General features: G+C 36.2%; 1 protein-coding gene across 3 annotated transcripts in view; it reads right to left on the reverse strand.

The window, feature by feature from the left end:
• MAP3K1 (mitogen-activated protein kinase kinase kinase 1) overlaps positions 1-23,256 on the reverse strand; it is a 61,854-nt gene that overhangs the window by 23,306 nt on the left and 15,292 nt on the right. For 2 of the 3 annotated variants that reach the window (XM_075079962.1, XM_075079963.1), the window contains exon 2: positions 1,813-1,963. In XM_075079962.1, the coding sequence (XP_074936063.1) occupies positions 1,813-1,956 (144 nt within the window). In that variant the 5' untranslated portion in view covers positions 1,957-1,963. Of the gene's footprint in view, positions 1-1,812; positions 1,964-8,116; positions 8,164-23,256 lie in introns of those variants that run through there. The other variant, XM_075079961.1, reaches the window with a different exon arrangement.

The following is a 23,256-nucleotide window of genomic DNA, read 5'->3' on the forward strand; positions in this document are numbered from 1 at the left end:
CTTTCAGCTGCCTGCCTCTCAGACCCACATAATGCATGAGAAGAGTAGGGCCCCAGGGAATCAAATTAAAAGCAGTCACAGCAGTCAGATTCAGTTTTAGTCCTACATTTCTCCCTGCCTTAGAAGCTTGACTCAAAGCTGTAAAGACACTCCAAGTAACAAATTAACAGAGCAGAACTCTCCTAGAAAGTTCCAGAGGTGTCTCTGATTTAGGCAAAAAATGGAACGGGCTTTCCCTGCTTAGGGTCCAGGGAGGAAGAGACTCAGTGCCTTTCTACCTGATGAACAGGACTGCACCCACAAGATCAAATGCTGTTTTTAAATTGAAGCATTTGACTCATCCAACTGAAGCTATTCCACTATCCAGAAATGTAGCCATCTGAAACTGAAATGCAGGGAGAAGAGGACAATGAGGAGGTTGTGGTCTAGCAGTTAGGCACTGCCTAAAAGAAGAAAAAATTGCATTTACAGACTTGATCCAAGCACTGCTTATTTTCCTTTAAGAAGTCATCATATTTAATGTATTGCAAATGTGAACTTTTCAGAAACCTTTGTTGCTACTGTTTTTAAATATACTGCTATCTGATTATGAAAGTGAACTACCAGATAAAGGAGAAGTATAAAAAGCAGTGCAGCCTTTTTTTAATCTCCTACCTATTACTGTAATGCTTTTTCTTTCCTGGGAGGTTAGAATGCAAATTCATATGCCTATGGACAATTACAATTACCAGCTGCTAGTGCTTGAAAACATTTAAAATATAAAATGGTAGTAATTGAGAATCTGGAGTATTGAAAGTTGTATTAAAAAACCCAGAAACCTCAAGGTAAGTGGACTGAACAAGGAAGCAATTTCAAGCTATGCAGGAGCCAAGACCTATTAAAAAATTTTCAAATTGAGAACTGTTTTGTGTTATTTGACCCAGTGAGGTATTGCTTTCTTGGTGTACTTTTAAGTATTTTCAACATTTTTTTCTCATGACAGAAAGTGACAAGCAGAACTCTCATCTGTTCTAGAAAAGCTGCTCCCAAACACTTGTTTACTGCATCAAATGATCTTAGCTTTAAATTAGCACTCCCATGAAGTGGTACATCGGAGTCACACTGACCAATGCAACTACACTTACAGGTTTTATTATTATTAATACAACCAGCATTATACTGAATAGAATTGTAACTATGCTCAATAAGTTTCAAGTTTGATCTGCTCACAACTTCCTAAAACTGCTTCCAGGCCGTTTATACTAAAGAATTACGCAAAAGGCTAACAGAATACTCTGGCATCCAAAGGTTAGCAGAGTTGAGACTTGTGCAAAGGAGATACTCATCTTTGGTTTCTTCTGGGGCTAATAAGATTGCAGGTTTTTTTTCATCCAGCAAAAATTCCATACACTTCCATTACAACACGTAGAAAACTAACATTTTCAACTAAGGAGAACTTAAATCACAAAACACCTAAGAAGCATGGGAGTACAAAGCACTATAGTACAGTTTTGCACACAAACTTATGTTATTACCTAATGAACAGGAGCTGCTTTTGTTGTTGACATTAGAGGGCAATGTTGTCACAGTGTTATTTTATGCTACACAAAGCAGCACAGCTATATGCCTTTTTCGTTAAAGCTTAATAAATGTGTATATTTCTAAAAGTCAGCCACAGTTTCTTGTTAAATGGCTCATAAAAAATGAACAGGAGGACAATAATTAGCAGTATGCAAATTGTTAAGAAAAAGAGGTTTCTAATAGAAAGAACTTTAAGGGATTTTTCTTTGTAATAGCTGTTACAGGTATCGCCCTTCTATCAGTGCCACTTACCACAGGGCCCCTCCGGCTTCTTCTTTCCAGCCATTCGTGCTTCCAGGCTGGCATACATGTTGCCTTGAGTTTCTCCCTGATCATGCGCTCTTCTGGGCGGTCATCCATCTTCTGCAACCCCCTGAGGGTTTCTTTATTCTCCATGTCACGACTACAGCAAAGAAAAGATATAGTCATAAACACAATTAATTTTACTTAAAGTATAATACCACAGAATTCTTAAACTTTGTGCCATCCTATTCTCCCTCTCCTTAGTACGCAGCTGCTAACACAGCAAGCCTTTTAAGAGCTACGACTAATTTGCTAGTCTGCTGTTTGCAGCGTTGTTTTTTTTACAGTGTGTGTACTGCTTGTAACATTGGACACCCACTAAAAAGGAAGGTCTTGGCAAATATTAAACCAATACAAAAGTTACCCTATATTTCATGTCATTCACCAAAAGGTTTCACAAGTGTTGTGATGGTTCATGCATTCCTTGGCAATTCAAAGCTTGCAATCTTTATTTTCAAACAATTTACAAAATTAAGATAAATTAATGGTGAAAATTTTCCATCTTATATAGTTTAATGCTCGCGCATCCTACAATGTAGTGCATTTTCCTATTCATAACTCTTCCTCAAAAAAGAGAGCATACACAGTAAGTATGTTTAAACTAGACACAGAAGTCTTGAAACTAAGGCTAGTGGCCTTGCGTGTTGCTTTCTGAGTGACTGATGACTCACAAGCTCTACAAGTCAGCTATAATTATAGCAAAATTCACAGCAAGTTTGTATCTGTAAAATGAAAGTGTAATCCATCTGGGCTTGTACTACTTTGACCTACAGCAAAGTAGTTGCTTGTCATTGCTGGCAGCAACAAAAAAGCAAAAAATACTGTCTGACACTAAAAAACAAATAAGAACAGTCTGGAAGATTTCCTGATTCTGTTGAGATATCTGCTAAATCACCAAGAAAACCACATTCTTAACCAGCAGCAAATGATCCCCACCCATCTTCTTGAAGTTAGCCATCTTCAAAAAATAAGCAAGCTTGATTAAGCCAAGTATCAGAATGAAATTTTATTTAAAAAAAAATAAATCACATCTTACAGTGGAAGATAAGGCTATATAAATTTAGTTACAACTGCTGCTTTCAAGCATGTGGTCTTCAGCTTCTAAAACATTTAGCTATGCAGTTAAAACTACATTTATGTACTGAATGATGATCTACAACATATTCCCCGTAACATTCATTGCAATAAGATGATGTTAAAATTACAATTCTTGTCTTCATTAACAACACATTACTAAGCTTCATTTATCGGAAATCCCTACTTAGAAAAATGAGAAGTTTTCACGCATCAGGAGTGCTCCTGTTATTTTTTTTTCTCTCATTGTAGAGACAAAGGAAATAAAGAATACTGAGGCAGGAAATAACTCTTCCTGTTCAGTGCTGAAAAGTAACTAGCAGATGGAAACTGTAAACAAAATATATTTTCTTTCAAGCAACATCTAAAGCTGCTGTAAGTAATTTTAGACACCCAGAACTGTGTCTAGTGATTAATGACTTAAAAATATTTATAAACACAATCCACCTAAGAATGATTTTTCAGAGATTAAGCATTAATGATTGCTTAATGTCAAAACTAATGCAAATGACAAAAATCATTGTTGTCCCAGCACTGAATTCCATACTATTGCTTTCTAGAAACAGAGACAAAAATAACTACTGATAATTCATGAAAAATGAAGATATTATAGCAGCAGGTAGAGTCCAAATGAAGAAAGTCCCTAAGAGTTTAAAACAGGAAAAAAACTTTTGTGTAAAAAGGGTCAACTTTACATTTTTTCCTCAGTCAAAAAAATCAGTTAAAAGACAAAAATCCTTGCATAAGAACAGTATAGCTCCAAAATAATATAGGTGCCAGTTAAAAATATAGTTATTCGAGTTTTTATATTAATTATTCCATAGCATGAACCATCTCAGTTGTATAAAAGTATTCATGCAAGGCAGAAAACACTATCCCAGCAGTGAAAGAACGACACAATATTTCATTTGTTCATATAACCATGATTAACTTCCCAACTGATACAAAAAAAGTCTTTTAAAGGCCTTTGGACTTGAATTCATGAACAATGTAATACAACAGTGGAGGCTTCATAATCTGTGCTTGTTCTCTAAAAAGCAGAAGCAACTATCGTCCTCTCATGTGACAGCTAAACCGATCTACTCTCGTCTACACAAAGAACTCTTGTGCTTTTCCTCCATGCAGGTGGGAAAGACCAACTGAGCCTGAAAGCTTTTGCTTAGCAAACCATGGTTATCTTTTTCAAGATTTTAAGTATTATGTGTATTTTTAAAGAACACTTTCTGAAGTGCTTAAGAAAACTCCATATTTTAACTCAAGCTTAAGCTTGCTAAAGTATTTATTATATGTTCTTATACTATTAGGTCTGTGAAAAAACCTGTCTTCATGTGACTGCATAAAGCTCCTGCATACTGCAGGACATCCTCATTCTGTGGCTCTGAACCTGCAGTGTGTTTATTATTATTATTTTAATCTAAAATAAACCCTCTCATCTGTGCCAGACAAGCTGAAGTTCTCCTACATGACAATGGCTAGGTGGCTAGCCTCCATCTTACTGTATCTCAGCACAAAATAAAAATAATAAATCCAGAGCATATTCCACCAGAGCAGGGAACAGATCATTCTGAACATCATACAGCAAAACCTATTCATGAGTCAAGGTAATGACATGCTTAAGTGACTGCCAGGTGGTGCTTTATTTGAACAGCAGTGACAAAACTAAGGAGCAGGCCAAAAAAAAAAAAAATCTCAGAGAACACACTAGCTTGGACCAGGGAGTCTGACATTTTTCGATAGCCCACCCCTCTGCTTTATCAGGAAGCAAGGATTTTGCCCATTAATAGTTCAGCTTTTCATTAATCAAGCAAAAAAGATACAATGCTTTTTTTGCCAGATAAATTTTAAGTTTTAAACCTTGCCCCCACCTAAAGGCAGCGTTAAGGATCTTTAAAATTATTTTTATTAGTAGTTTTAAACCAACAGACATCAGCTTCTGTATTATTACTCAAGAAATTCCAAATAAATTACCTAAATTGTAATTCTAAATACTAAGCAAGCTCAACAGTGTGATCACTACCATTTTTTAATGCATAAGCTCAGTGGTCTGCACATTAATAACTGCATTACTCACTTTGTATTTACTTTTACAGTTAATGAAGCAAATAATCCAACAAGATTATGTACTGCATGGAAACAGTCTACTGCAATATCTTGTGCAACAGCAAAGGCAAAACACTGTCCTTTGTTTCTGTGTCTTAATTCTGAAGACTTGCAAACAGTAATTGAATAGTTAGATGGTTAACGACTTGTTCTCTACAGATCAAAGATTCAATATTTTGAAACAAGGTATGCAATACAGGTGTTATTTAAGCAAGCTATTGTGAAGTACACAAGCAAGATTTACTTCTGAATGACTCAGTGAATTTGCTACCAATTCTCAGCAAGTTTTTTTTGTTTTGTTTATTTGTTTTTGGTTTGTGGTTTTGTCTGTTTTTTTTCAAAGGGCATATAATGCTATACAAAAGCTGAATCATAGCTCCAATTCATTTTCTTGTGCTTCTTGGTGTTTAGAAAGGGTTAAACACCTTGGCTTCTCTGCTATCTTATTTGGGCAAGTGGCTTTATCCAAAAGCAACTGTGGACCAGATTTTATTAGCAGCAGGAAAACAGGAAAAAGGCAAGTTCTGGAATATGAGTCAATTCACCAAGAAAAGGGAAGCTCTGTCCTATATCCACAAGTACCCAATCATAGGGAGGAAAAGAGTTATTTGCAGCTGAGTATATTTTTTTAAAAAAAAAAAACATTTGTCTGAAGCAAGTTAGCAAAGGTAACTTGCATACCACCAGCAGTCAAACCATGGGTGACTACAGAAAACATTCACAAACAGAAGCGGTCATACAGCAGCCCCATCAGAACAATCAATGCATTTAACAACAACAGGTTGTGACGCAAGGAGCACAGGGTTTGATGGAAAAGCACTGACTAAGAAGGAATGATGAATATGGGAGAAGTTTTACATTCTGCTCAGTGCAAATGCTACGTAAGTGACAATCAATACTGAGGACAAGCTTAGATGGGATGTACAGAGCTCATTTTGGGGACCTTCAGCAAGAATTAAGATAAGGGCACCCAGCTACCTGCAACCCAAACCTCAACAGGTCTTGTGAACACTGGGCTAGTCAGCTGGCCTGGAGGCATGCTAGGAGCAGCACTCAGTGTTGGGAGTGGGGACAAAAGACTTAGCCATTCCCCAAACTGAGGAGGATAGCTATTAGCATTTTAGATTTTTTGCCACTAACAGTTCCAGTAGTGCTCACAGTTTCTCTTTTGACATTAGGTGTTTTTAATTATATTCTTCACTGTGAAAGTGGTGAGGCACTGGAACAGGTTGCCCAGAGAAGCTGCAGATGCCCCATCCCTGGAAGTGTTCAAGGCCAGGTTGGATGGGGCTTTGAGCAACCCGGTCTAGTGGAAGGTGTCCCTGCCCATGGCAGGGGGTTGGAAGTAGGTGATCTTTAAGGTCCTTTCCAACCCAAACCATTCTATACTTCTATGAAGATCAGTCAAAAAGTCAGATCAAGATGGGCAGATCAAGACTGTCTTCCTGCCGGTCTCCCATTCATTATCTTCCTGATGCCACAACTGCTGTTGTCTATCATCTAACCATTTGTGTCCATCCTAACAAAGCAAAAGATCAGGTATGGCACATTCTATTAAAATGAAAAACTTCACAGGAAAAACTTTCTCAACCTGGAACTAAATGACAGCAACTGCCACTTAAAGACAGCATTGAACACACCACTTCATAGAGACTAATGAATCTGGCGTCCTGAAATAGTTACAGGGATTTCAGCTAAATGATATAAGCGTGAAATTAAGTTCTATTTTTCTGTTAGAGTACCTGACAAACACAAAAGGGAAAGCAAAAAATAATCATATTTCTTTTTTTCTAGCTGCCTTAGCTTCTCCAATACCACTTCATCACCTCTCCTTCAGAATAATGTAGGCTTTCTTCATTTGGCCAAGACATCATCCACTGAAGCTCACACAGAGTATGTATTTAGTGGTACTCTATATCCACTGTTTGCCTTTCACTCATATTAAAAAATTGTCACTTTCTTATGTTATGTAGATGAATCACTAACAAGCATTCTAAATTAGAAACCCCCTTTTATTTTCCTCAAACAAGCTTGTATCTTCTACATATATTTTGAAACTTACTTATAAACTATAAATACATTTATATGTTACAAAAATACAAAAAAAAAAAAGGATAAACAGTGCCCAGATACACTTAAACAGAGAAACATAACACCCAGCAGGTTCCTGTGGAACCTCTGCTGCCCTGGGGATCCCCAGCTGCAGTACAAGAGCCCCTGTTGGAAAACACCATCAAGTAACCGCCATTACATCTTTACATCAAAGTAGTTTTAGAAGCCAAACCATACCCTACGTCTTCCAGTGTTCTTCTGTAAAAGGGAAACAAACCTGTACAGAATGTGAAAACATGAAAGAAAAACCATTCTGTTATTTGGCTCTAAAATGAGAACTACTGAGCTACACCTCTACTAGTTTGGTAATAATTATTTAGACCTGGTTTGATGCACCCTTTACCTTCTCTCCCCATGAAGTAATTTTATCAAGCATCTCTTGAAGACTGGTATGTTAAAAGGTACCTTTAGCAGTGAAGTATTTTCTTTGACAATAGGACAATATTCACAACCAAAGCTTTAAGACCACAGACTGAGCCAGTGCCTTCAGTGAAACCTCACAGGCCCTGGTCAAGAAAAATCATCCCCTTAGTGATGAAGGCTCAAATCTCCAAAGATGGATGTCTAAAGATACAGAGGTAAATTACCTGCCTGGATTTTCTAGCTCCTAGGAAGTAAAATCCAACTACTTGAAATATGTAAAACATTGGTTGGATTGCTTGCTTTGAAGCCACTAAGACATACTTTCAGATTTTAGCACCATTCAGTAGTCACTGAAAATGCTTCCCTACAAAACAAGCCAATACCAGCCTCTGTTTGTAACAGATGCTTGCTACAAAGTTAATAGAATCTGCTTCTCTCTTCTGTATGTTTCCTAAGCAGGCCATCACACATCTGAAAAAAAGTATTGCAAAAGCTCCTAGGGCTCTCTAATTCTTCCTGCTGTTATTTAGTTTTCCAGTACCAACTCGAATGCATCAAGGTATATACGTACTGTGGTATTTTTGAGATGGAAAAATAGCAGTACCTTACATGATCTCTCAGGCTCTTCACTTTCATGCTACAAGGTTTATGGAAGGAATCTGGTATTTTATCTCTATAAAATGAAAAGTTTATGCCATTACTGAGCAGAATTTCTAGAAATTATAAGAAGTAGATAATTTATATCAATACATGAGCATCAGAGCAGCTTTATATTTATATAATTGTGCAGCTTTATTATTTTCATTAGATACATTAGTCCAAATGCATAAAGTGTGATAATATAACTTATCCAAACATTCATAGGTTTATTACTGTATGACAAACTTCAGTATGCTAACAGAGAACAAAAATCCAGTACGCCCAGTTCACCTTGCAGCAACTGAAGGGAATACACAAGTCCTGCCCCTGTCCCACTGCAACTTACTACTGGGCCCTACTCCAACAACAGCAGTAATGTAATTAAAAAGACTGGAATATGAGTGCTTACTGACTACATGATTAGTTCATCTGCACCAGGTCATAGGATCTCAAGTGTAGGTGTTACGGATTTTTTTTTTCCCCCCCGGTTAGCCCACCAGAGCCCTCTTCTATCTCTTGCTGAAGTGTAATACCAAGTTTTTACATGTATCACCTAAGTCAACTCTCCTTTCAACAGAGTCCAATTCTTCACTTGTAGTATGCAGTTTAATCTCGTAGGCACGAAACTGAAGTTTGGATTCAGATTCTTTAAGCCTGTCATACCTCAAAACAGGAGCATTAGGTGAAATGCAGTTGGCTAAGATGTAGAAAGTGTCAGGTCAGAACAGAACATGGTCCTTGCTGATGTAAAAGTCTGAAGCCATTAACAGAAAGATGGGATTAAAAAGTATGATAAACGCCAAAATAGAAGTTCTAAAACAAAGTTCTCATTGCAGATTATTTACATATGTCCATATATTTGGTATATGAGAATATTCATACTGTTTTGAGATAAGTGTCTGTCTCTGTCCTACTTCTAAAGATGAAAGTGCTTATTGCATATTGAATGACAGTCAAAGCAGAGTAAATGTCTCCACACATAATGTATGGGATAGAATGTTTCTTAGCCAATTTAACTCGACTATACCCAACAAAGAGCAGATACTTTATACAAAAAGGTATACTTTGAATCAGCTTAAAATAATAGGAATAAGCAGATAAAACTGCATACTACATTCTCCACCTCCAATTAGAACGGTGGAAATAAGACAGCATAAAAACAAGTAACTAAGAATGAGGAACGCAGAATTTCAAAAGCTACAACCTATTAAATAATTTCTGGAGGATTTATAAACAAGAAAGGGAATTTAGACTATTCTGGCACTGTTCAAAACAGCAGAATTATCAGCAGATATCATATGTTCCAAGACTGCTGATGGAAAGAGAATTTTGAAGTTCTCGCAGCAAAAGATGATAATAAAAATAAATGACATAAAAAAGCAAGTAAAAATATAAAGGCTCATAAACATTATTTCTAGGAAAGAAACATACTCTAAAATTTAAGTCTTAATGACTCATTAGGCAGTAAGTGGTAAGGCAAATGGAGAATCAAACTTACTCTTCAAAACAAGTAAATCTTTAAATGATTTAAAGCTAAATTCAAAAAATTATAAAACCCAACAATCTCTGGTCTCACAGAAGGAGACCAGAGACCCAGAAAGATGTTTAACAGGTTTGCTTTTGTTCTTTCCTGCAGAATTATTTGACTACTATGCTTCTGTGATAAAAATCGTTACTTCTCACAGGGGTTACATTTGTTTCTTAGTGTACGCTGCTGACAATCATAGTCATCTGCTAGGTGTACTGAAGTAGCATTTAGGAGTCATGAAGGAGGACTCTACTGTGCTAATCATCCCAATTTGTTGTTTTTTGGTTTTGTTATTTCTCTACCTTGTCTGTGTCTGGCTTTGTTATTTGTACGAATCTTTTTAAAGCTTATGCTTTACTTTGATAAATATATGGACAACAAATACGAAAAGATAAGAAAAAAGCAGTCTGAGTTACTGCGAATTAATAACATTAATACAATTTCTTATGATAAAGGAATAATGAACTGTATTAAATAAGCACTAAACTTCGCTAAAGGGATATCTGTCTTGCTCAGTGACACTCAGACTCATTCAAAACATCACTGTCCTATGAAGATGCATGCATATACTGAATTTTGCTCCAAAAGTCAAAGAGGACTAAACATTTCCACATATATTCCTGGCCCTGGCAAAAAAAGCTTTCCTGGGGTGCAGAAATAAAATAAAAAGTTTCTTGCAAACATATTTTGAGTAATCGCTAGGTGAAGAAATACAACTCTACAGCAATATACTAGAACCCTTCACCCACTTACGGTGGATCCACAGTGGACAGCATATTTTCGATCAGCAGAAAGTCACAGGTATAACAGGCTCTCACCATGAAGACCCAGACTTAGGCTCTTCAGTTCCTTAATTCTCACAAATATAATGCCTTTGCATGTATACAGTGCTCTGTACTGTATGCAGAGAGCACTGTCTCCCTGTGCAACAAGGAGACCTTCTGGTGATATCTGTCAACTAATCTAGCCACAGGCCAAGCATACAGTAACCACACCCACTTTAACAATGGCAGCTACTATTACAAATGTTTATTTTTGTAAGATAACAAGCTAGCATGGCAAAAAAAGACAGGAAAAGGCATTCAAAACTTCTGCAAGCATATGGCTAAAAATGGTTATATTTCAGTCCCTCGTATTTCAGCTTCTTTAAAATCCATAGTATAAAAAGGGAATAAATGCAGGAATCTTATCTGATATGGGGAGTATTTAGTGAAGCAACATTAAAAAAAAAAATCACTGTAGTTAGCAAGCAATTAAAAAATCCATAATAACCAAATAGGTCTGTAATAACAAAGCAAGAAAGCCAGTTACAGGACAGCAGGTATACGGACTACTCCTTAACAGAAATACACCATTTTTTTCTTATTATCCTCAGTGTATTCCTGACTGAGATTTTATTTTAAAACTTTGTTGCACTCGTATTTCACTTATAACAACATACTTAAAAATTTAATTAATAGTAATTCATACTTTAAAAATTTAATTCTTGATACTAATTACAAATTACATACTGTCAGAGTAAAAAAAAAAAAAGCAGTGAGCTCAAATCCCTTTGATGTGGCCCTGGATAAAAGAAAAGGGGTATCTTCAGTACTTGCTTAAAAATTGCAGAAACATTCACATAGCAGTGTGAAAGCATAACACTAGAGAGGCATCACTTCACAAGAGCTCCAGCTTGTCACTAGTGATTTGAGATAAAACCCACAATGTTCCATGTTAACAGAATTTGATCAGAAAGGCTTTGCACATTCCAGTTTCAGTTTAGTCATTCCCTCAGAGGCTCCTAGACACAACATTTTCCCCTGTACGTGGGCACCTGGGAGAAACAGTTTCACAAACCATGGGCACCCCACCATAAAAAGATAAAAATATCACATATATCTAGAAAGATGCATGAGCATGAAATTACATATACAGATATTACACTTACGCAAAACATTAACATATGAAAAGGAATAGTCTAATTTCATTAAGACACACGGTGTAACAGCAGCTATAATTAATATTAAGCATTTATACACTATTTGAGGGAGGATATAAGCAGTAAGAGGTATTGGGTCAGCTAGGTGTCAAATCTTTACACAATCTTGATGGAAGGAAAAGTGATTGTTTTGTAAAAATTTGTAAAATATCGTCACTGTACTGATTACGCCACTGTGGCACTTTGAACACTGAAAGCAATTCTGTATCTGAGGAAGTACAGAAAGATTAAAAGACATGACCAACAGGACAAAATAAACCACACTGTGGAACAACCCCAGATCTACATTGATAATCACCCATATCCCACTGCTGCATTATTCAAACATTCTGATATATGTACTTATATGGTAGTTGGAACAAGTCTGTCTCTAACATCATATGGGACTTTGATGACACAAAATGTATTGAAAATAAGTAGTAGTATTATTTTAATAAGTAATGAACTCTAGATCATGCCAACTGTATCCACACTTGGCACAATGAAGAACAATTCCTTACTGCTGTTAAAAACCTCTTTGAAGAGGAACAGAGGAAAGTTTTCCAGAACTTGAGAGTTGATCTTTCACTGTGCTTTCTAATCAGCAACACAACTGAACAAGAAAGTAATTCCAGTTCATATCTTCACTCTGAGATCCCCTCCCCAAGGTAACTGTATGGGTTTTGGCTGGGAAGGAGTTACAACAGTAACTCAAACTTCCATATACTACTGTTAAACAAAATCAGAGTAGCTAAATTCACCAATGTAATCTTTTATTGATCCAAAAGAATCAGGGAAGGAGGAAAAATGTTGTGAAAACCATGAAGTTTATAAACTGGAATAAGCACAGGCAATCATGGTACACAAGTTTTATGGACATACAAGGGAGTTCAAAACAACTATAAGAAGTCAAACAATTAAAACTGTCAATAATCTCAAAACCACTTATTTCAAAACCATCAAAAACAGCACTCAAGTAGTTTTCTTTATTGCCATGGTTAGGTATCACACTAAAGTGACTTGTAAGAAAGCTTTTTCATTTACCTTAACCCAGAGGCACAAAAAAGAAATTACCGTTGTCTTCAACGAGGAAGTAGTCTTACGTTGCTGAAGCTACAAAATAACTATGATTACAAAAAAAAAAAAGAGCATTTGCTTGCTTATTGAGTGAACTGTACTCAACAGCACTGGTTATAAGTTAACCACCAAAGGTATTTTCAGCATGCCAAGTATATCTGTAAGATAATTATCTGGAGCAGAGGAAGGGAGAGATATATGTATACTTTAGGCAGAGGAGACATGCTTGCAACATCAGAGACTTCTCTCTCACACATATTAGATTCCCTTAAAAGGGGAACTTAAAGAGCATTACAATGATGCACTTAAATTTTGAGTTTGCCTTTATTTGGGACTTGTTTTAAATATTTAATATTGACAATCATCAGAGATGGAATAGATTATTTAGTAGTCCACAAGTGCACAATGTCAGATCCTTCTTTTAACCTATCTGCCCATTTAAACCTCTTACTTCATCAGAAATTGATTGTCAGCTTTCAAGCTAATAGGTTCTGATTTCCTGTACATTGTTGACCAGTTAAGATATCACTGGTCTTAAATGGTAACTGATATAAATTTTTTCTTCAACCACATATAACCTACAACTACTCAGACCATCTTCCAGGTAGCTAACAAAATAAGCCTGGGGCCTGCTCAACCTTTGTTAAGATAGTCAAAGCAGAACTGCAAGAAAGCCTCCAAGCCATGAACCAGCAACCAACGAAAATTTGGTTAAGAGTTGTCATGCAGTTCATAGATAGGAAGCAGTTATTAACCACTTGTGCCATACCCTCAGCATTGCTTCAGCTGAGATATTGACACTTAGTGAAGTCCATGGCTTCAAAGAAAAAAAATATTAACACACAAGCATACTTTGAGATTTTTAAATTGGTCTCCCACATAGCTCAAAAGACAATGATTATGTTTGTTCTGCCATACTATACTCTAGGCCTTTGTGGACTACTCAAGTAAGCTCATCAATGCAACCCTCAGACATCCCTCTTCTGTCCACAATTATGTTCACTGTCTACAGATCAAGTCTGAAGTTTAGTGGAATTCTGACACAATCAATAAGCTTACATTAAGACATCTAAAATAATAATAGCAAGGCCCTTTCCTGAATATTTCCAATATAAGGAAGAATGCTGGGATGCTCCCACATGAAGTTCAAAGTGCCTAAGTATTAAGGTACAGCAATGACAAGGTTTCCTTGCTTCATCCCTACCTCCCCACCCAAAGGAACTAATTTAAAAAAAAAAACTGATATAAAACATACAATCAGGCTATCATGAAGTGTTAATGCTTACCCAAGCTTTACAATGAAGTGAAAGCAGTGTACTGCTTCCCTGAGACCAGAAAACCAGAATGTACTAATGCCTCTGTAACAGTAACTTTACTAATAAAAATTTGGGTATACATAAAAGTAAGCTTTATTCAATGTGCCAAAATTAAAATAATGAAAAACATTTTTGACTGGTTGAACATCACTCAGTTAGACAGACATGCAAAGAAGTTCCACAGTTTTCTCAAACTTCTCACAACACATGTTTCATGAGTTGTATAAACAAGAGAGAAACCTCCTGCCATCCACCTGGAAGATGACATTTCAGTATTACACAGGAGAAGCAACTCCATACTGAAATTAAAGTTACAAGGAATTAAGTTTTCTTTAGAAGGCTTTTTTTACCAAGCCCAAATTTACAGCATGGTTTTCAAATGTCTTGATTTGCCGACTTCAATTTTCATTTTAAAATTATATCTTCATACAGAAAGCCTTGCTTTTCTTATTTTTATGGAATTTGTGAAATATAATTAAGCTATAAACCCTGGAGAAATATGTAGGCCCCTGGATTAGGAGTACTTGTTCTAGAACATAAAAAAACCAGAATCAAATATCAACATCCACCTAGGGTTTTTTTTAAGGCATCTTCCATCATTAAGCAGATATGGAGACTAACAGTATAATTTATATGGCTGTGTTTGATTCATTTATATTTGACCCTTGAAATCCTTAGCACAGAAGTCCACTGCCAACAACATGCTCAACTGAAAGCACTACCTTGTCCCAACTATTATTTTTCTACATTTCCCAGCACATCTCCCTAAAAACCTAATATGCTCAAGTGCTACCATCCTGAAGCCATTTGAAATAAGGGAAATCAAGATTACAAGTATCTTGCTTATATTCCTCTGATTCCTAGTTATCACTATGACCACCACCTGATGAACAAGATCAGTCAATCAATATTCAACAATCAATGTTAGGAATCATAGGATTATGATGCAGGCAGCAGTGGGATTGAAAATAATTTTGCATTTCATTTAAAACAGCTCAAGAGACACTTCAGTCCTGAATAGCAGAGATTTTATTCAAGTTATCCCTGCATGCTTTTGTTTTTGTAACATGAAGAAGTATCAGAGCTCTGATTTTCAGTTTCACATGTATTTGCACTGTCCTTGGAACTTTTTTTTTTGTTTTTCTTTTATTTTGGAAGAAAGGTCTTGCAGGGCAGGTTAAAGCTACATGGGAAAAGCACATAGACTGTATCAGTTCCTGGTGTGTCTCATTTATGAAGTACATTCATTTTATGATCCCTTCATCTTAAATTTTGTTGCCTCTAACATTAAACTTTTAAAAAATCCATACATTAAGCAGAGAGCCTGCTAAGAAAGCCCTATATACAGCACAGTATTTCTGTAGCTCTGCCAAGTTTCAAAAGCAAGACAGAACAACTTTGGATGCTGCTGCAAGCATATCACATGTATCCCTCCCTGCAAATAAACTTTTATATAAATTTGTCCTGTGCAGGGACAGGAGTTGGAGTCTATGATCCTTGTGGGTCCCTTCCAGCTCAGGACATTCTATGATACTGTTTTAATGCACAGATGTGTTTCACCTATTACCTGCATCTGCCTATGTATTAAGCTCCAATGCTGCCCCTCAACAATATTGGATTTCAGATAGTTTCAATACGCTTAATTCACAATCAACACTGTAATGACAAAAGGTAGGAAAATGTGGTCTTGCTTACAGCCACACTTACCTGCTCTAGATGGATACAACAAAATTGCAGCCCTTGTCTCCTAGAGGAGACTGGTTTTTAACTTGCCACCTACCCATGGTCAGTGCAACTGATGTAACAAAATTCAGCACGAGGTGGAACGTACAAACACTCAGACTAGGAGTCCATGCTACTGTAAAATGCCATCCTTACATTTTGTTTAAGTATTAATGAGAAAATGCAGTTACAGCAATGTGTGACAGACATTTAGACTCATGAAGACTGCTGTGCTCTCCTTTTCAGGGAAGTGGCACAGTTAGAGACAATATATTGTTGGCCTATAACTAGCTACTACATGAAAGCAGCAGATTTCAAATTGAAGCCTCAATGGAAAGCTTTGTTTTCTATGCAGTTCAGTCCAAAATAACTATTTCCTGATGGCAATTTTTGAATTCAACTTCCTCAAGTTCGTCATCTTAAGAAATATTGTTAGGCTACTAAGAAAAGACCTGTGTAATTCCTATTTTAAAACCTGTCATGCATAAACACAAGATGCAACATTTTCCGTAGTTAGCTCATTAGAAAATACAAAATCGATTAAATAGAGATGTTGAATCTTAACTCAAAAAACCAAATAAAACTGACAATTTTATTATTAATATTTCAACTAAAGGATGCACTCATACAACAAAAGGGAAATTAGACACCTAATGTCTACTCAACAGGATAAAGCTGAACTAGATCATAAAACAAGAATCAGAAGTACTGCATTTTTTCTCAACATAAATCAGCTCACAGCAGGCTGCAACAAAGTTCTAAAACCTTCCAATCCACTAGCAGTATGTGACAGAGATAGTAAAATGTTTTAGCATTATAATGTTGTCTTAAAAACAGCTGAATTGAATCCCAAAGAACACCACCAAACTGAAGGTCATGCAGAACATTTGTAAAACTGGAGGTTCAGAGAGATTACTGAAAATTTATTCCATGGGAGAACACATAAAAAGCAAAAATGGCAAGTTTTGTTTCTTTACTAAGCAGCTTTCAAGAATTTATGAGGAACGAAAAATTGTTAACTCTTACTTTTCAGAGTATTAATTGGAAAGAAAACCCACTTCAGCAAGACATCCAAATTTCATTTCTTATCACTCCCCACCTGCCATTGCATATCCATTAAAGAAAAGCCAAGTTACTGCTGCTGTAGGTTCTTGAGGTTTTTCAGGTTGGTTATGGATCTAAATCTCAGCCTTCTTTTGGCTTTTATAAAAATCAGTTTTATAGATTAAGATGCTTTTAAGCATGAAAAAAATACACTGAGTATTTAAAAAATAATAATCAAACAGCAATTAGTCTATAAAATATTTACATGCAAGTGGGATCTTGATTTTGCTGCTAGAATAATCTTAGATCACGTACTAACATTAGAACTAGAGTGATAACAAGCCTAGAAACACATTAGGTAATTTAAATACCTATGCTCTGAATAAACAGCTATATATGCCACTACAGAGGAAGAAGGGGCCAGAAGCTGTCATAACTTGGGTAGGAAACCTGTTGAAACAGTTCCATATACCATCTTCCCAGCAGCAATGTCAGTTTGAAGAGTTCCTACTCCCCCACCTCAATTATCCTTTACTATTCCTCCCTACTGATGTGGATCTGGCTTAAACCAAAAACAAAACACAAAAACCAACCAAACAAAAAAAACCAACACAAAAAACAAAAAACCACCATCACACATTTTGAAACTTGAAGTTGGAAAGGAAAAAATAGAAAACTGTTGAACTGGATTTGATGTCCAAACCAATTTATAACATGGTCCTGCAACAATTTCACAGGAAAACAGACAGGATGACTTTTCTGATGAACAAACTTCAGTCTTTTAAGACATAATAGTAAGGTCTTCCATTTTCACAGTACACATGCACCATGATACAGGTTTATTCCAGTAGGGAAGATGCCCCATATGCAGCAATGTAATTTACCACACTGGAGACTACAGTTTCATAGAATGAAGAAAGTTTTATTATTAAAATGAAGTTGCAGAAGTAGGAACTACAGCCCCCAAAATGTGAAGTTTGTTCTCCTTCAACCTGAATTTACTCAGCAAGATAGTGGGGGTTATGACCTGCAGCTATGAGATTAGATGTATTGGGAAGCTTAACGCAGAAGTAGTTATTTTGGGGGATTAACACTGAATTTTTAAAACTACAGGAACAACGTCTGAGCAACTCCTCCCCACGTTCACCAGCAGTGGCTTCAGGGAAGAATCAGAGGAGGATGTCTCCACATGAATTTGCCCAACTGATTTTTGATCTGCTGCAAGGTTTCATCTGCTGGTTTGTGTGTCTAGAAACTGAAGGCATGTCACGTGAAATCACCTGAGATATTTAAGAGTTGAGCTGACCTCAGGGAAAAAGCAAGTGACATTTACTCAGCACACCACAATACTAAAAAAGAAAAGGCAAGATGACAACTGAAATTAACTGTAGTACAGAAAGTTATGTTAGGTACATGTTAGAGGTAAGTGCACATTGTTTATTACAGTTTATATGCGACCTTTGTGTACAAATGCAAGTCAGGGAACAAACCCCATTGTCAGAAAACAGAAAAATTGAAGGCCTGGGAGTAAAGTAACTTAAAAAACAATTCCCACAGAGACACACACACCCCCCACTTGAGCTACCCATCTTAAAATTCTGAGGCAAGTTCAAAACAACTGTAATTATCAAATCTGCTCCTGTAGGTAAATCAAAAAGGAGGATAGTATTCAGGTTTCTTTCCAAGTGCTGAGAAAACTAACTGGTCCACAGAGGATAGGCTTTGCTTTCCTTACTTTTCCTTTGAATAAGGTTATCTTAAGAAGGTCTTTGACTTCTCTAGGTAGAGGACATTGTATGTCCTTGATTACATGTCATACTACCAGCATTAATACACAAGAATACAAGAAATACCACTGTTTCATTGTTCAGAAAATTTTACACCAGAAATGCCATTATATACAACTGCATTTAAACTACAAAAAGCAATTCTCCCAATGCGGTGAACTACAGACTCCGATATGTATTACCATGAGTTACACAGGTAGCATTTCCTAGCAATGTATGTAATCTACTGCCTTAGCTTTCTTAAAACTTCCTTCCCCTTTAGGAAGGGAGATAGATGAGGAGGCAGAGAAATGATACTTAAGGTTAGGACCTCTGATATTGCCATAAAGTATATTTAATGACTAAGTTTCACTGAAATTAAACTGGCAGATGGAAAATCCCAAATGACCTACTTGACCTTTGGGGAAGGCAAAAGGAGAAACTGTACAACTATGGTTTATGTTAAAACTCTCAAAGAAGTTGTCCATGCAAGCAGACGTTCAAACAGATCTGCCAGTGTTATTACATACATACAGCCCAAAAGAGGAGAAGGAAGGCAAGTTCCATTTCATGAAGGCTTTCCCATGGATATTAACAAGGAATTCTTCGAAATAAGGTCTAATTGCATTATAGCTTGTTAAAAAATGACATTTAAGTCATACCTAAACAAATCAGAACATCATAATCAATTAGTACAAACTATTTAAAAAAGAAACAGTGTTCAATTAAATCATTTTCCTCACAAGCAGTGAGGCTAAAACAGAAACACTGTGTTTGTTCTTAGGGATCTCAGCAGTTCTTCCTGCTCCGGGCATTGAAGTTTCTGACAAAGCGTAATAAGTCTGTAATTTCCTGCTTTGCGAAACTATCAAAACAACTGTCACTTTTTCAACATTTAACAGGCAGACAGGAACAGATTACCATACCTAGATATTGATAGCATTCCATTAGCATGCTGAAAATGGCACCTCAGCTATGATGGAACACTGGCAGCAGAATTAAAGATAGACAAAAACAAAAAAACACCCTCAACTTTCTGAAGGCATCAACAACAAAAAGGCAGTGTCTTCCCAAGGCCTAGACAGAGCAAGACCAAACATTAGTCAAGAAAGATGCATTCTCATGCTCTCTCTGAAACACTAATACAAAAAGGACAGAAATGTCAATACACACATTAAAGTTATATTTGCCATATCACAGATGGCATGAGGACAGAGTTACTAACGGAAGTTAAAGAAGGCTCATAAGGACTCCTTCCATTGCAGAAGTAGGGAATGAAAAACATTTTGCAGAAATCAGCTACATGCTTTCAGTTTCCTTTATCTAGCTAACAAAAACCCCTTCTCTTTCTTGTTTTAGCATGCAAAAATCTCTGTGAAATTCAGTTCATGGGAGGCAAAAATAACTTCTGTTTTCCAGATTTCTAAGTGCTGTGTTAATATCTATGTTTTATGAAGCAATTCCTTTTCTACAGAATGTTATATTCAAAAAACCAAAATGGTTGTACAATATAGAAATATAGCTGTTTGTTGTCACACACATATTTCCCTTTTTATAACGGGTGAAACAATCTTACGTGACTTTTGCACTGAATTGTTATGACTAGCGCAGTACACAGTTGACTCAATTTAACATACATAATAGTTAAATAAAAAGAGATATGATCAGCACAGAAGTGAATTTTACTGTACTATCCAATCTGTCACAATTCAGTTTCTCCTTAGATGAGTTAAGTAATAAACAATTTACTACAACAGAGCTGTTATGAACACAATAGGAAGCGTTTTGCTGGAGATCAGGACTATTTCCTTGCACTGCAGAATACATTCACCGGGACCCTTCTTTGCAGTAAGCATTTTGTTACTTTGCATCAGTCCACAGCAAACTCACCATCTGCTAAAGATTGAGCTGCATGAGGTAAGCTAAGAGAAGGTACAAGGCACTTGTTACCTGCAGTTTATCTCAGAAGACTTTTACAGTAGTATTCTTAAAAGTTCATCTAGAAGCAACAAACTCAGATCTGCCCTTTTATTAGCGAGAATTGTTTTACAGTTCACAAAATGCAAATATTTCTCTCAGAAAATTTTTCTCTTTACAGCAAAAGAAATCTTGTGCCATTCACATATAATACATCTAAGTTGAAAGTGGTACAGTAAAGAAAATGCTAGCTAATTATGCTTACTATGTAAGCAGCAGCTGGCTGTTCCATTTGCAACTCACCAGCTCATTTCACAGTGCATTAGAGAGTAAACTACTTGCATATTCATATCCTATGGAAATCTCTTATCCATAGGACAGCATATCTGTCCAGGACCTCTTTAGACCAGGACCCAATAAGCAAAGAGATGTCTTCACATCTATCTAACAGCATTAATTTAAAAGCAATGTCTTTACTGAGGAGAAAGTAAAGCATGAAATCTAGCCCATGCATTAAAGTGTTGCCAACAAAAATTATGATCAAAGCGTGAAGCAGGTTAGTTACCTGGTATTTTTATTATACTCAAAATATCCATAGTTTTTCACCCTTATGAAGGGCTGTAGAATTCAATTGTAAAAGAACATTAAGCAAAAATGTCTGTGTCTAATTTAACACAATGTACAAGTGCCACTAGTGGGGGGGGGGGGGCGGGCAGGCAGTAATGTAGGGGAGGAACAGTTATCCTTGTCTGAATCTTCTTCTGGTTTCATATATTCACCAGCTAGTACAATTATAAGCAACTAAGATGATATTCCACTGTTTACCCCTTTAGTGCTTCACAAATTGATCATTAAAAGCAAGGCTTCTAGCATAAAACATACTGAAACATACTGTTAACTTGCCATCAGATCAAAAGACATTAGAACTATGCTGGTATTAATGGCAGCCCCACAAATCAATCAAGCAATTCTATCTAAGCAAGCAAGCAATTAACACTAAATCTGGAAGAAAAACACACAAAAGTCTTGAAACACTATCAGAAAAAGTCAAAAGAAATCACTCCAATACCTGTATCCCACTCACCTCAAAAAACCCCAAAACAACCCAAAACCAATGTATATCTTCTTTCCTTGCACTTTATTCCATGTATTCAAGTATCTCATAACTGTCACTGTGCCACAGAGGTACATGCCCAAGATTGCTGGTAAACTCCTTGTATATTAATAATCCATGAAATAGAGACAGGAGACTGAAGGTACTGTTTTTCCAGAAAGTGCTGAAAATCAGACATGACAAAGATCCTGCAACACTTTAGTAGGCATTTTTGTGAAGTAATTCCTGATATAGACAGTTATCCCATACTACCATAATTATTACGCTGTTCTCCTGATCTGGAATTGTACTACTCAACAATATTTCACTTGTTCAAATCAACCTATAATGGCAGGCCTGAAAGGCATCCTTGCTTCTGCTGGGTCCAAAATTTTCCCAACTGACATTGACTATGTTGCTGCCTGTGAGCAGAAGAGATTGGCTTTAATTTTTTCCCCCTTTTATTTGGAATAAAGCATGTAAAAGATTTTTTTTAAAAAAGAGTAAATACTAGACTGAATCTGTGTATCAAGTTTAAATTATAACTTCCATATTTGTCTCCCATTTTTTTTAACCACTTCTCTTTAAAAGTGGCTTCTAGATTGCTCACTTCATAGCAAATCCTCTGTGGTGTTTTTATGCCAGTGTGTCTAGGATACCTTTCTAATTAACTTATGAAACCCAATGTAAATTTTCAATCTGCAGGTTAAGATTTATGAATCTGCAATGAAAGCAAACTGCATAATGCTACAATTTATCTTATTTTAAAACCTTAACGAAATATCCCAGAAAATAATAAAACTAGCTACTTTGCAGGATCTCCTTGGTAGTTGACGCTATTAAAAAATATTCCATAAATTTAAGGGGTTTTAAACAACAGTATTAGACCTAGACATGGATGTTATTATGTTTGAAAGACATCCATATAATATTGCAACTGCAAGAAAAACTTTATTTAAATTAGCATTTTTTGGTGTCTGTGCTTTCAGGAAAAAAGCCAAAATCAGAAATCCACCTCCTAAAAATCTCATATAGAACCTAATTACAGAAATATTTTTTCCTTAACTTTCACCCTACTGTTTATTGCAGTGAAGAACAACAAATGGAAAACACTTGAAACATACGCGTACAACAAAGGTGAACCCAGAAGAGGCCATAAATGACAATGCTGAACCAGCTCCAGAGTCTCAGTAAAGCCAAGACCTGTCGCTTTTCCTGTCTACATCCCACTGTCAGACACCTTATTGGTTTTCAAATTGATGGATAAAAGCCAGCTATGTCTCCCTTCAAAAACACTTAACAAAAAGTACCTCAAGCAAATTTCATATTTTGAGAAAATTAATTTTTGGCATTATTCTCAGAAGATTCTTAATCACTTCCAACTTCAAATTAATCATGCAAATAACATTTAATTTTGTGCACTCAATTCTAAAAAAGTCAGAATAAAGCACACCAGTTTGAACAAACTGGCTGATAAAAATACTCCTCCGTTAAATTTCTTCCCACTGACAGCTTCAGAAAAAAGGGCATTACATTTCTGAAGAAGGTGAAAGACTACCAGCAAATGATGTTCTCGATTGTTGCCCTCCCTGCCTTCACATTACAAAAGCTTCCCAATGCATAAGTATCCATAGGAGCAATTTGGTTTTCTAAAAAAATGCCAAGCCTCTGAAAGCTGTTAT

This window comes from Phalacrocorax aristotelis, chromosome Z (genome assembly GCF_949628215.1).
Source record: "Phalacrocorax aristotelis chromosome Z, bGulAri2.1, whole genome shotgun sequence".
NCBI lineage: Eukaryota > Metazoa > Chordata > Aves > Suliformes > Phalacrocoracidae > Phalacrocorax > Phalacrocorax aristotelis.